At 35.5% G+C, this 12410-nt stretch overlaps 3 protein-coding genes across 4 annotated transcripts; all 3 read right to left on the bottom strand.

Moving 5' to 3' along the window:
• On the bottom strand, positions 1 to 4875 carry LOC127791104 (F-box protein At2g26850-like). 2 transcript variants are annotated; one of them, XM_052320878.1, is made up of 5 exons: positions 3435 to 4875; positions 3234 to 3313; positions 2852 to 3024; positions 2598 to 2666; positions 1 to 424 (listed from the first exon to the last, which is right to left on the bottom strand). In XM_052320878.1, the coding sequence occupies exons 1-5, from the start codon at positions 4071 to 4073 to the stop codon at positions 237 to 239; spliced, it is 1149 nt and encodes a 382-aa protein (XP_052176838.1). In that variant the 5' UTR covers positions 4074 to 4875; the 3' UTR covers positions 1 to 236. The 2 variants fall into 2 exon arrangements, with proteins under 2 accessions (XP_052176838.1, XP_052176837.1); XM_052320877.1 differs by having other exon boundaries at positions 2592 to 2666; positions 3435 to 4866.
• Positions 4876 to 8685: 3810 nt separating this feature from the next.
• LOC127790749 (protein ACCELERATED CELL DEATH 6-like) lies at positions 8686 to 11034 on the bottom strand. The gene is made up of 3 exons (XM_052320401.1): positions 10723 to 11034; positions 9594 to 10562; positions 8686 to 9388 (listed from the first exon to the last, which is right to left on the bottom strand). Exons 2-3 carry the CDS (start codon positions 9945 to 9947, stop codon positions 8747 to 8749), a joined length of 996 nt encoding a protein of 331 aa, XP_052176361.1. The 5' UTR covers positions 9948 to 10562; positions 10723 to 11034; the 3' UTR covers positions 8686 to 8746.
• Positions 11030 to 12174, bottom strand: LOC127790889 (uncharacterized). The gene is made up of 2 exons (XM_052320618.1): positions 11664 to 12174; positions 11030 to 11271 (listed from the first exon to the last, which is right to left on the bottom strand). The coding sequence occupies exons 1-2, from the start codon at positions 12172 to 12174 to the stop codon at positions 11030 to 11032; spliced, it is 753 nt and encodes a 250-aa protein (XP_052176578.1).
• Between the last annotated feature and the right edge of the window lie 236 nt (positions 12175 to 12410).

The following is a 12410-nucleotide window of genomic DNA, read 5'->3' as shown; positions in this document are numbered from 1 at the left end:
TGATACAAATGGATCTAGATGGGAACTTTACTTGTCAGATCCAGATCTTAAAGGATCTGGGTTAAATCCGGACCATTGACTTGCCTGTATACTTCGGCTAGACTCTTCCTTCTTGTGGAAACCACTTGTATAACAAGATAATTTTTGTACCAACCAAAAAGGAAAGAAGAAAATGAACTAGAAAGATTCGGGACTTATTTACAGAGAGCTCGAGTGACGTGGAAGCTGTGCGCTTGCTATTCCAAGACTTGGTTTGGCCACAAGCGCCTCCACACTGAGATGTCTTTATCGTTGTAAAGCTTCCTGATTCCTCCATAAAAGCCATCGGCTCCATTCCCTATTTCTCTGTGGTTCTTCCTGTTTATTTTAGCTCGTCTCCATCGCGATCCAGGGGTGTATTGCTTGAACTCCAGTATTATTGTGTCTGCAAAATATGCTCATATTCATCAATCCAACTGCAAATGTGACCGTGCTCATAAAACTCAACCAGTAACATCATACATGATGATTTTCTAAAATTAAAATGTTAAATTAGTTTGGCTTGTTTTACAGCCATTGCATCCGGATAGTTCAAATGCTATGCAAATATCATAAAAAGATAACACTTCCATTTGGTTCCAAAAGAACTGATCAAATAAACACAAGATGGATGTCACAGAGTTCTCTTCTCAAACCATCCACTCCCCAACTTCCACCTGTTCTTAAAAGGTCATTAATTCAGAACCCAGTCACACGTACGGGACCAAGTAACCCAAGGTTTTCCAAGGGGATCATATAAATTACAAATCTGAATAGGATGACCAGAAATTCTTGTTGGGTGGGCTTCGCTCCTAGTTGGAGGATGGCCTAGTAATGGTTGAATATTCCTAAAAGAATGGCTCGATAATGGTTTGCGTATTCCTAAAAGGATGGCCCGGTTTGTCACTAATATTTTTATCTCGTGGGACTAAAATACCCTTTAATGAGATTAGAGTTTTGTGTCTCTTAGGCTACAAAAGTCGTGCATAAGGAAGAGAAGAAAAATGGAAGAGTTCTTGGAGAATTCGAATTTCATTTTCTGCCTATGTAGCTGTGATCAAACAGACAATATTTTGTGGTCCAATTGGGCTGAAATTTGGAGGCTACATTCTAGACTTGTGGTTCTAGGATTTGAATGGTTGACATCTGATTTGGAGGCCGGGATCCTTGGAAATCGAGCCATTTTTGTACTGGCTTGAGGTTCGACTTGTTCTTCCCTAACTACCACAACCAAGGAGTTAAGGAAGAACAAGCCAAACAACAGGCAATACCAAAACGGATTGATACCCAAGGATCCCGGCCTCCAAATCAGATCTCACCATTCAGATCCTAGAATCACGAGTCCAGAACATACCCTCCAAATTTTAGCTCAATCAGACCACAAAACATCATCTAATTGTCTGATCAACAAAAGAGTTAGGGAATAACAAACCAAACCACAAGGCAGTATGAAAACGGCTTGATACCCAAGGATCCCAACCTCCAAATCAGATCTCCACCATTCAGATCCTAGAACCACGAGTCTAGAACGTACCCTCCAAATTTCAACTCAATCGGATCACAAAACACCGTCTGATCGTCTATTTGATCACAGATACGTATGCAGAAACTGAAATCCAAATTCTTGAAGAACTCTTCCGTTTTTCTTCTTGTTTCTTCTCTTCCTTATGCACGACTTTTATAGCCTAAGAGGCAAAAAACCCTAAAATCATTAAGGGGTATTTCAGTCCTATGAGATAAAAATATTAGCGATAGAAACAGGGCCATCCTTTTAGGAATACCCAACCATTACTGGGCCATCCTCCAACTAGGAGGGAAACTTGACCCAACAATTCTGTGAGAGGTTCTTGTTCCTTTGATAGACATAATTGCCTCTCACCTTTACACTACAATAAAAGTTCAGGGAACGTAGAAGTAATAATTTTTTGATCCAGAGGGCACGGATTTTTCTCTGAAAGAGTAACAATTAGGAGCATCTAAGACTAGCTAGAGAAAAAATTCATTTGTTCAGGAAGAAAACAATTACAGTGGGATCAACTTGTATTAGCCTTATGTCACAAAGGCCAGCTCTAGATATGTACTTACTGAGAAAAAAAATCAAGAATAAGAGAAGCCACAATAGAGACAGCATAATATGACAAAACAGGAATCCATTGATCATAAACTACTACAGAATAAAGAAAGTAATATTTCCCCACAGAACAATATAAAGTAATTGTGTTGCTCAATTATGCAACAGGTGAAGTTGATAGCCATCGTTTAAATAAAATCAGAGCACTTTAGTGTCTACTGACCTGTCCAGCATTTTAAGAGAAAAAAAAGAAGGTGCACAAAATCTGGTGCTATAGTTTTAAGCAGGATGTAGAGCTTACCTCTATAAAAAAAAAAATTCTTATCAGAGTGCAATTTTACCAAATCACGATTTTTCTTTCTTCTTATTCTCCTCCTCTTTCTTTTCTTTTTCTTTCTGTTTCATGGTGTGGAAAAAGCAAAGGGAAAAAAATACTCTCCTATGCATCACATGCGTAGATATGTGCAGACAAAAAGGGGCATGAATTAGATTATCCTCTCACCACTACCGTGACATTGGCATTGAGTAATGTTTCCGTTGCATGATTCCAGGTGACCAACAAGTCCATACCACCAGCCTGCAGTGTGCATTGAGCAAAGGTTAAATTACGATAGGATGATGAATGAACAGTTGGTAATATCAACAGAAAAGTTGAGCTGAAACTATTTGCTAATTCTTCAATAGAAAAGTTGGAGTTCTATTATATGAAGAATGAGAAGGAATCACTTATCAAAAAGGGAAAATGAAGGATAAGAAACACACCATAAGGGAATTCTTTGTTTCTTCTCCACTGAATCTCAATATGATCTCCAGGTCTCAAATCATCTAAACAATCAGAGGCATGAAGTACATGTGCAGGAGTGTCCACAGCTGGTGCTCTTACTCTATGCCACTCTATGTTTTCCTCAATTGTCCTCCTCCCATAAGGTGAATACCTACAGTACCAAATCGATTTAGAGTTACCATGCGAATTTGTGTCCAGAGAACAACCGTGAATTGGTCAACATTTTGAAAAATTGAAATCTGGAGTTCTAAATATTGATGAAACGACGGATGCTCATAAACTTTGGCTGCTAAATGCAGGATGAAAATGTTGAAATCACATGATTTGGAAATTGGCACCAGCCTGGATGGTATAAATTACCTTGCCCTGAAGGTGTCTGTGCTGGAATCATAACTGAGCTCGGCATCATAACAAGACAGCATAAACCCAACATGTCCATTCTGCTTTTTCCAAGATCAAACATATTCAGTGACTAGTTCAACAGATATATAAAAACTGAGAATGTCCCTGGAAAAAATAAAAGAGAATTCAATTCACGATATGTAGTCGAAGCCAAACTACCTCGCGGTTATAGACCTGAGCTGGGAACCAGAACTTGCCCGTCTCAAGAGCAATATAGCAAGCCATGATTGAATCCCTCTGCAAGAAACTCCCTGTCCTGCTACCATTTCCCAATTTCGATCTATCCGACAGAAGAAGCCAAAGGCCTGAAAAATACCCAAAAATTGCTTTTCTCTTTGTTCCATTGGAAAGGGTTGATCTATTTGTTGAAGCAATCTGCCACTGCCATTCTCTACAAGCAACATCGTTGATTATCCTACCCCATTTCTGTTTCATGTGTCTTTCCCATAAATGATCACTTGCACATCTTTCTCTCAGAGAAGTACAAACTCCAGCCATACTAGACAAACCGGCAGGAGAAAGCCGCTCCAAAATGCAATCCATGGCCAATTCAGGCAAATCCAGCAAACAGGTCTTTTCTTCCCCTTTCACATTCTCCGCTTTCCCAGAAGCAGCCTCCTTTGAAACTTCAAGGGAAGCAACAGCAATCACACTTTTGCCCAACACCACCATGACAAAATGGGATAGTTCTCTCCAAAACCAGGCCAGTAGCCTTGAGCTGGGTACCATTAAGTCCTTGGAAGAAAAGGAGTTGGAAAGCAGGATGAAAGAAAAACAAGAAATCACGAAGAAAATCATCGGATCGAGAAGAATCCTGAACCGGGTATTCGGGTCTGGCCTCAAAGGAAAGGTATGGAAGAAGCAACAGCGGAGATTGCAGCTATAAAAACAAATATGATGATAAAGCAATTACAATAATTTTGACGTGTAAACGGAAGCAAGAGTGTCTTTATGGGGCGATATTTACGGAGCTTTCTAGTGGTCCTTTCATAGAACTAATTTCAGCGTGCAGACAACACAACCGACAAGCTTTTATGGGTCGCAGTGAAACAACCGCTCATTGAGAACAAATAACGAACGCCTTGTGGACAGCTAGCTTCTTAATAAATGTTTTGGCATTCAGATACGGAGAACTCGCCTGCACCCACTTTGAAAGAAGATGAAGAAGAAGAAGAAGAAGAAGAAGAATGCCAGAATTGCGAAGGCCACCGAATGGGGCGCAGCTGTCTGTCACCTACACATTGGAGAAGCTGAGAGCAAAGCAAGGAGAAACCAAAACCCATTAAACAAAAGCTCTTCCTGATGGTCTAGGAAGAAGAATTGGAAAAACCAACATCTTCGTAGAAATCAAAGACAAGACGAGCATCTCCATCTCGATTTTTCAGATAAAATTTTCCTTGAAAAGACCATTATCCTAAAAATCGAAGTGGCAAAAGAATAAAAAGAGAGGAAGCGAGCGAAATTGGGGCGACAAGAAAAGAACAATGGTGACTGATGAAAGATGGGAATAAATGCATGCGGGTCCTCCTCCTGTCTGTGCACCAGTCTGCTGCGGGTATTGACAAATCAACTGTGTCTGTGTGTGTGGACTTTCCGAGTTAAACAGGACACCTCAACCACAAGCTCAAGCTCAAAGAGGGCTCTCTTTTACAGCCTTATAATATAGAATAATACATTTAGCATTTGGGTCACCCTTTCTTTCTAGTTTCTAGACCCCCCCATTTGCTAATGTTGTAGTTCTCATACACAAACAGTTCATTAATATTTTTTTTTTTTTGAGAAATAACATAAGAAAACAGATTAACTTACTTAAAAATAATTAAATTTTATTCCCCCACTTCATAATTATGTCACTTTCTACAATAGTTATTTAATTTCTCGGTACCTTTTTTAGTCATTTTATTTATACATTTATAACTTAATAATAAAATATTAAACTAAATCCTTATCAGGTACTTTTAACATTATTATTATAACTAACAAAAACACTATTTTTATTAACATTATTATTATATTTATAACACAAACAAACGCACTGAAGAGACAATTACACCACAATAGTTACACCATAATACAAAATATCAAGTTAGCGCTTAGTTTGGAGTTTTTAGTTTAACACTATTAATAATTAATATATTTATTATATCTTTTAAGTTGGTCTCAAATATTAAGTTTAAATGATATATATAATAGATTTTTTTTTTTTTTTTTATAGAAGGGACTTAATTAAATCGTAAAACATATATAGGTGGAATTTGCTATATTAGTTTCTTAAAGATAAATTGCTTACAAAAGCTTCAATCCTCAAAAAATATAGGTAGTCTTATATACTCACAAAGCCATTTTTTAGGTTAAAATTTGTTAAATTCCTTCAAAGTTTATAACTTAATAAATTTATTTTTTTTCTTTTTGGTTATAAATAATATTAAAAACATTTTTATTTAAAAATAAAATTACAAAAAAGATTAAATTTCTAAATTATAGATTTAAAAATTATTGCTACTTTTGGTTGCTGTGAGTGTGAAGGGTGACAGCTCCACAGCAAAAGGAGGGTCACCTGAAATTCACCAACCTTCCACCAAACCATACAACAAATTGCATCCAAATGAAGGGTTAATTAATGAATGGCGGTGTAGTTTGTTGGCCATAAAAGAGGTGTGACATAGACATTCGATATTCTTATCTTGTTCCTTCCACAGGGATGCTTCCGACCCACCCATGCGCGCTCCTCCTGATACAGCCACCAACAAGCCATTCCATTTTCAATTTTCTGCTTTGACATGCCATCATCATTAAACAAAAATTAAAGCTACGATATGACATCTGGCCAATTTAGTTCTATTAATTAATTAATTAATGGGGGTGGAGACGCGTTACCTATCTCTGAATTTAATTTAGAGTCATGTTAATTATACATTATTTATGTATATTTTAAATTATATAATATATTTAAATGACATAAATATTCATCGTCTTATTATATATTGAGTGAGGGCATTTTAAATACTAAAACATCATTATACAATTTAAGATGTACATCATGACATATTAATAGCACTTTTCTTTAATTTATACCTAATTAGCAATTGTTTATAGATACTGATCAGCTCAAATTTTATTTTTCATGTTGCTCCATCTCTATATTTAGCTTGTGTTTGTTCAGCGATCTAACAAATAATAATACATAATATTTCCTTTCCCTTAGTTGTAACTTGTAAGTATTCACTTAGTAAATAATAATGCGAGCAGGATCACCACTCTTATCTTGTATCAAGTACTTGCAAAAGAGTCGGGGACTTGCTCCCTTGTGATTACTTCGATGCTTAAGTTAATTCCCAAAGTTATCAAAACTGGAGATTGTTCATAGGAAAACTTAAAAATATGGAACCCCTTTAACTATGTGGATTCACTCATATTTATGTGGAGCGAGGGTCATTCTCAGAAGATAAAAATTCATTTCTTTTTCATTGGAGAACATCTTCTTGATATTGCAGAAGAATTCGTTGTTGAGTTTGTTTCCACGAGTGGGGAGAAGTTATTCTCCAAGCATTTTAAGATAATAATCGCCTCAATTTAGAAATCACGATCTTGGAAGGAATGGATATGCCCAACATCTTCAAGAATCTTAGGACAACAATCGCCTTTAGGGGCTTTGGAAGGACCCAGGGGGTCGAAGATATCGAGATACGCTCGCTAAACTTGAATTTGGGTTTCCGGATATTGTCTGGGTCAACCCGAACACATGCCCTTCCTAGTTTAAGTCAAGTGGTAATTCTCTCAATTGTCCTTTGGAGAATACACGTCCTCTATCCGTTGGCTAATTTGTGGTGACATCAAGGTAGTTATGATTTTTGAGATTTTTTCCTCATTAATAAAACAAAATATAAATAAATAATCTAACTTGGCAATGATAATAGTATTAGTATCCATTTAAAAGTTTTTCGTGAAGTGTTTAGTCACATGTTGTGTCCTTTGCTAATTAACTCAATTTTTTTCTTTTTGTCAAGAAAAAAAATTTAAAATCATGTGACAATAACACTTTTATAATTTTAATGAGTTCTTATTAAAGAATTTTATTTATATATATTGTCAGGGGATAAAATAATTCCTTCACTCACTAAATTAGTAAAACATGGAATAATTAAGTGGGTTGCAGCACTTGGAATGCTGTCCACCAACATCACTGCAAAAGTAAACAAAATTAGTGCTATTTAACAAACTTTTTTAGCTTTATTGATCCACTCACATTAGTAGGCTTTGGGATTATTATTCGGAATTAACAGTAGTTCATTGCTGCCACTTAATCTTATCAAAGTACTCTTTACAATAGTAATGAAATAGCTTGGTATATTTAACAATTAATATATAATAGGTGGCAGTATTAATAATGAGTTTGATGTCCTAAATTTAAATTTTAGGGGCCTAAGTTGTTCTCTCCGGGTTTTATGTGGTGTCATTTTATTTAATAAAAAAAATTATTTGTTTATAAAATATTAAAAATTAAAGATAATTTCATTTATAATTTAATCAACTAAGAATATTACAGCAATAAGATAAAATATCCTTGGAAGAGAATCGTGGTCCAAGGAGACAACAAGACACTGATTTGTTAGTTTTCTTTCTTTTTTTTTTTTTTATACTCCAAATCTTTGATGCTCAGATCATGCATTATATAAATAATAAAATAAAAATCTAGTGCTAGCCTAGTGCATAAAATCCAATTGAAAAGCCCAGAAAGGTGGGGGTCCAAATGAAGCAATTGGGTAATATTTAAGTAGTTATTTTAGTTAGAAAAATGATTTTAAGGTTTCTTAACTATATATAATATAACAACTTATTATAAGGTGGGTAGCTTCAAAATATTCAATTTATTTTTTTAAATTTTTATATCATAGGACTGTATTGTCATGACTTCATTGTTTCTTGCACTTTTTATTTAATTAAGGAGTTTAGATATTTAATCTAATGATAAATTTTAATTTTCTACTCCTATATATTTATGTTATGTTTTTTTTGTAATTGATACTATACTTATGGGTAATATTGGACAATTGTTAAACAACAATAAATATATATTATTTCTTTAATGGACAATGGGCAATTGTTTAATTTGTTATAAAACATAAAATTTAGGCACCGACAATATGTCTAACAAACAACATGTTTTATTAAAAAAATTCCCAATAAAAAATAACCCCATACCAAAGAGTATTTAGCATTTTTCTCTTGTTTGTTGATTCTATGCAGCCCCCGAGAATCATTTTCTTGTAAAATCCTTGGCTACCTATCTATTTTTTAAATTAATGTTCACTTAGCAGAACAAAAGATAAATGAAACCCATGTTAAACAATTTAAAAATCTCCTTATTTCTAGATATATAATTGTCTCAATATTTATAATGGAAGTCACGTTTGCATAGATTTTGTTGTGAAAACATGAACAAACAAACAAATTATTGGTGAAAACGAGGGTTAAAGAGGAGGGGATACACTTTCCTTGCCGATAAACGAAAATGCACAACGAAGAGCGTAAATCATGTACTCAGTGGTTGGGTAGGCTGTGTCTATGCCAACAAGGGTTAGCATGATAATGGTAGGCCACATGAAAATATTAGGATTAACTCCTAATGCTATGATTTTATAGGCTTTGACGCAGGCAAAAATGGTGGCGAGTGCAGAGAAAAACAGGGCAATTAGAGCACCAAGAAATCTGTATGGCAATGACAAATAGAAGTCAAGGTTGGAAAACCGGGACAACTGAATTAGAAGCATGGTCGCTAAGGAGAACAAGGAGGAGAAGATAGCCACGCCGGTGAAGCCTAAGAACCACCTCAGGTCACTGCCAAGCCCTTCTCGGCTGCTAAAAAGTGATGGTCGGCCAAAGTTTTCGCTGTTGGGATCTTCTACAAAACCTCCGGGGATGGTGAAGAGTGTGGCGTAATTGACAGTGCCCACAAGAGTGGCGACCAGCATGAGCGCGTTATTCATATCTTTCACAGTTTTCTCTGCTTCTTCACGAAGTCTGGAGTGGTTTTCTTCAAATATTTCACTTGCTGTCTTCCCATCAGTATTCCGATGATATAAGAAATGAGAGGGAGCATCATAACAGATGCGCTGTGGATCCACAAGAAGAAAAACAACATAACAAAACAAATCAACTATCTAGGTTTTGGATATAAATGTTTAATGATATACGTACGTGTTTTAATTTGTCCCACGTGTTGAAAGAAAAAGGTAACATTGGTGGATTAATCATATTTTTGTGGCAAAAATACTTGGTCAATATTAATTTGATTTATCAATTAGAATAAATTGATACCTTAAACCAGCATACGTCCCACGCCATCTGGTTCATGGGTCCATGAGTAATGTTGGGACTGCTTCCCTCTCTGGTAGCAAGATGCAATATGGTGTTTCCTTGGCTGTCCATGGCCGCCAACATCTCCTCCTTGTGGACTTTTGACTTCAAATAGTCATACATTTTCCTATCTTTACATTCCACCGCTATGTGCAGTATGTTCTTCCCTTTCTTATCAATGAAGAATGCAGCATCTGGAAACTTTCCAAGAATTTCCTCTACCATCTCATGGATGCTGCGATTCACCGCTTGGATTAGCGGGTTTTGCATTCTATTCATCATTCTTGTGTTGAATGTTGCCATGTCGAAAATCATGGATCCTTCATGGCTTATGTGGAGTTGGTCTTCTGTTGGAGCCTGGTGTTCACTCAGGTTACGGGGACAATCGCCGTATGTGTAATGGCTCCAATCTTCCCGTAGTGCTATCAACTTTTTTGCCAGTAGTATTGCAAATGCATGTTGTTGCTTTATATCATCGATTCCTCTAAGGCAATAGACAACTTCATAACCAAAAAGATTAGAAGAAGTTAGAAACAAAAATACGTCCTCCCTGTACCTGGCTTGATTGTAGATCCGTGCATCTGGGCCTTGATTGTTTTTCTCTTTTCTTTTTATTTTTTTTACTTTCCTTTTTGTCTTTGTAAGTAATTAACAAGAAAAATAGTAAACACTAAGAACAATAACTAAATTGATCAATAAAAATTATATTAATTGAGAAAAAGAAATCTTCACTTTTAACTAGCCGATTGTATATTAATTAATTAAAAGAGAATCTCATTACGATGTAATAGTTTTTTTTAAGATTATTCGTCTTAATAAATGGTATCATATATTTTTAAATTTATTGTATTCCTTATACAAATTCTTTTCCAACAAATAATTCATTGTTGAAGAGTAAAACTAACCAACCTCGGATGATCCAATGATAACCTGCAAGAAGGAAGAACTTTTAGAAATTAATGGATGGATTAGTTGAACAATTAGCTAGCTAGCTAGGGTAAGTAACTACAAAAAAAGTACAAAATTTGTTTTCAAACAAAAGATTTTACGATAATAAACTTTATTGATTGTGCAGAATCTGTTTTGAAACCTGAGATCAATTTCGTAGTAAACGAATTTTTTAGGTGGTTGATGAGAACTCCATTTCGACGTTGATTCTCTAGATCAGCAGCTGCTTTAGGCCATTCAGCAACCGTTGGAATGCCTGCTTGATTAATATATATATATATATATATATATAAAATTAAAAAATATTTTTGACCTAAATTAGCATCCAAAGTAATTTTCTTAAAGATAATTCTTATTTTGGGAGTTATGATAGATTAGATGGCAAATAACAAAAAAATAAATAAATTTTTTCATGAGTTTATTTTATTTAATTATTTTAATTTTAATAATTATATTTCAATTAACTTAATTGAGTGCAATTTTATCGGACACTCCCGCTTACAAAGATAGGCCATGCAAAGAAGGAACTGGAGAGGAACGTAGGCCCTGCTTCCAAGATTCTTGAGAGAATACCATGATCCACTTTTGAAGGATTTGGGTTTGGTGGCCAACAAATTCAGTGCAGTGGTTCCCTTATCATCATGTGCTGCTGCAAGATTAGGATATAATTCCAATAACTCCAAAGCAAGACCTGTTTGATCAGATAGCAAAAGTTAAGTCATTAATAAAACTCAGTTTTTCAGGTATCAGATAATTTTATTTTAAAAAATATTATTAATATATCATTACGTATATCTTAAACTATATAATAATATTAAAATATTTAAAATACCCATCACCTAAAGTGGTGACACGTATGATTAAAATATCTTTCATCCAAGACATATGACATGTTGAGACAGGCGAGATAATGAGGCACGAGGGATATTCTTTTCATTTGTAATGTATTATGTAGCATAAAGTATACACAATGATGTACTTATAACATGGTCTTTTTATTTTTTTCTTGAACATATATATGAGAATTAATTAATAGGTTAATTACATTGATCATTAATATTTTCATTTAAAATTAAAGCTTACTGTAATGTTGTCCATTAACGGCTGCGTGCAAGATCGTCCGGCCATCGTTCCTCCTGATCAAGTCTCCGCCATGCACCCTGAGAATATTGAAGACGTCCATCTTTCCATAAGCAGCAGCGACGTAGAGGGGCGTCTCTCCCAAATTGTTGCGCACAAAGGCCAGATTCCGGTTCTTCTTCAACATGATTTCTGCAGCATTGCGCTTCCCAAACCTCGCTGCTCCGTGCAGGGCCGTCTCGCATCTGTGATTCAGTTGCATGAGCTGCTGGCTTGTTAAGGGGCCATCTTGAAGCAGCTTCTCCAAGGCCGATGCTCGGCCACTCATGGCCAGAAAGTGAACGATTGTGTTACCTTGCACGTCTACTTCAAAAAGATTTTCCGGTTGCTTTCTCAAGAAGTCCGGGAGGATTGGCATTGAAGTGTCTTTATGCCAATCTAGTGTTGCTCTTATAGCTTTAGAGTTGAGTGCAGCGAAACTTGGACTTGTGAAGTTGGCGCCTAAGCTTGCCATTTTGCAGCTTCGTAAGGGGACGAAGATGGTTCCCACTTATATATAGCGTCTTAATTGAATATGCTAAATTTTCATTTACTAAAAAGAAACAAAACGAGGGTAAATTAAGCCCGCGTCAGCGTTGGATCAAAGAAAAGAATAAGTGCTTATGAAGCAAAGTAATGATCTTTGATTATTACAGAATATTATTTTGTACGTGTTGGGAAATTAATGGAACATGAAAACTATAAGCGAAT

The sequence above is a fragment of the Diospyros lotus genome, chromosome 14 (genome assembly GCF_014633365.1).
Source record: "Diospyros lotus cultivar Yz01 chromosome 14, ASM1463336v1, whole genome shotgun sequence".
Taxonomy (NCBI): Eukaryota; Viridiplantae; Streptophyta; class Magnoliopsida; order Ericales; family Ebenaceae; genus Diospyros; species Diospyros lotus.
The sequence above is the reverse complement of the archived record's forward strand: the minus strand, read 5'-3'. Positions and strand labels throughout refer to the sequence as shown.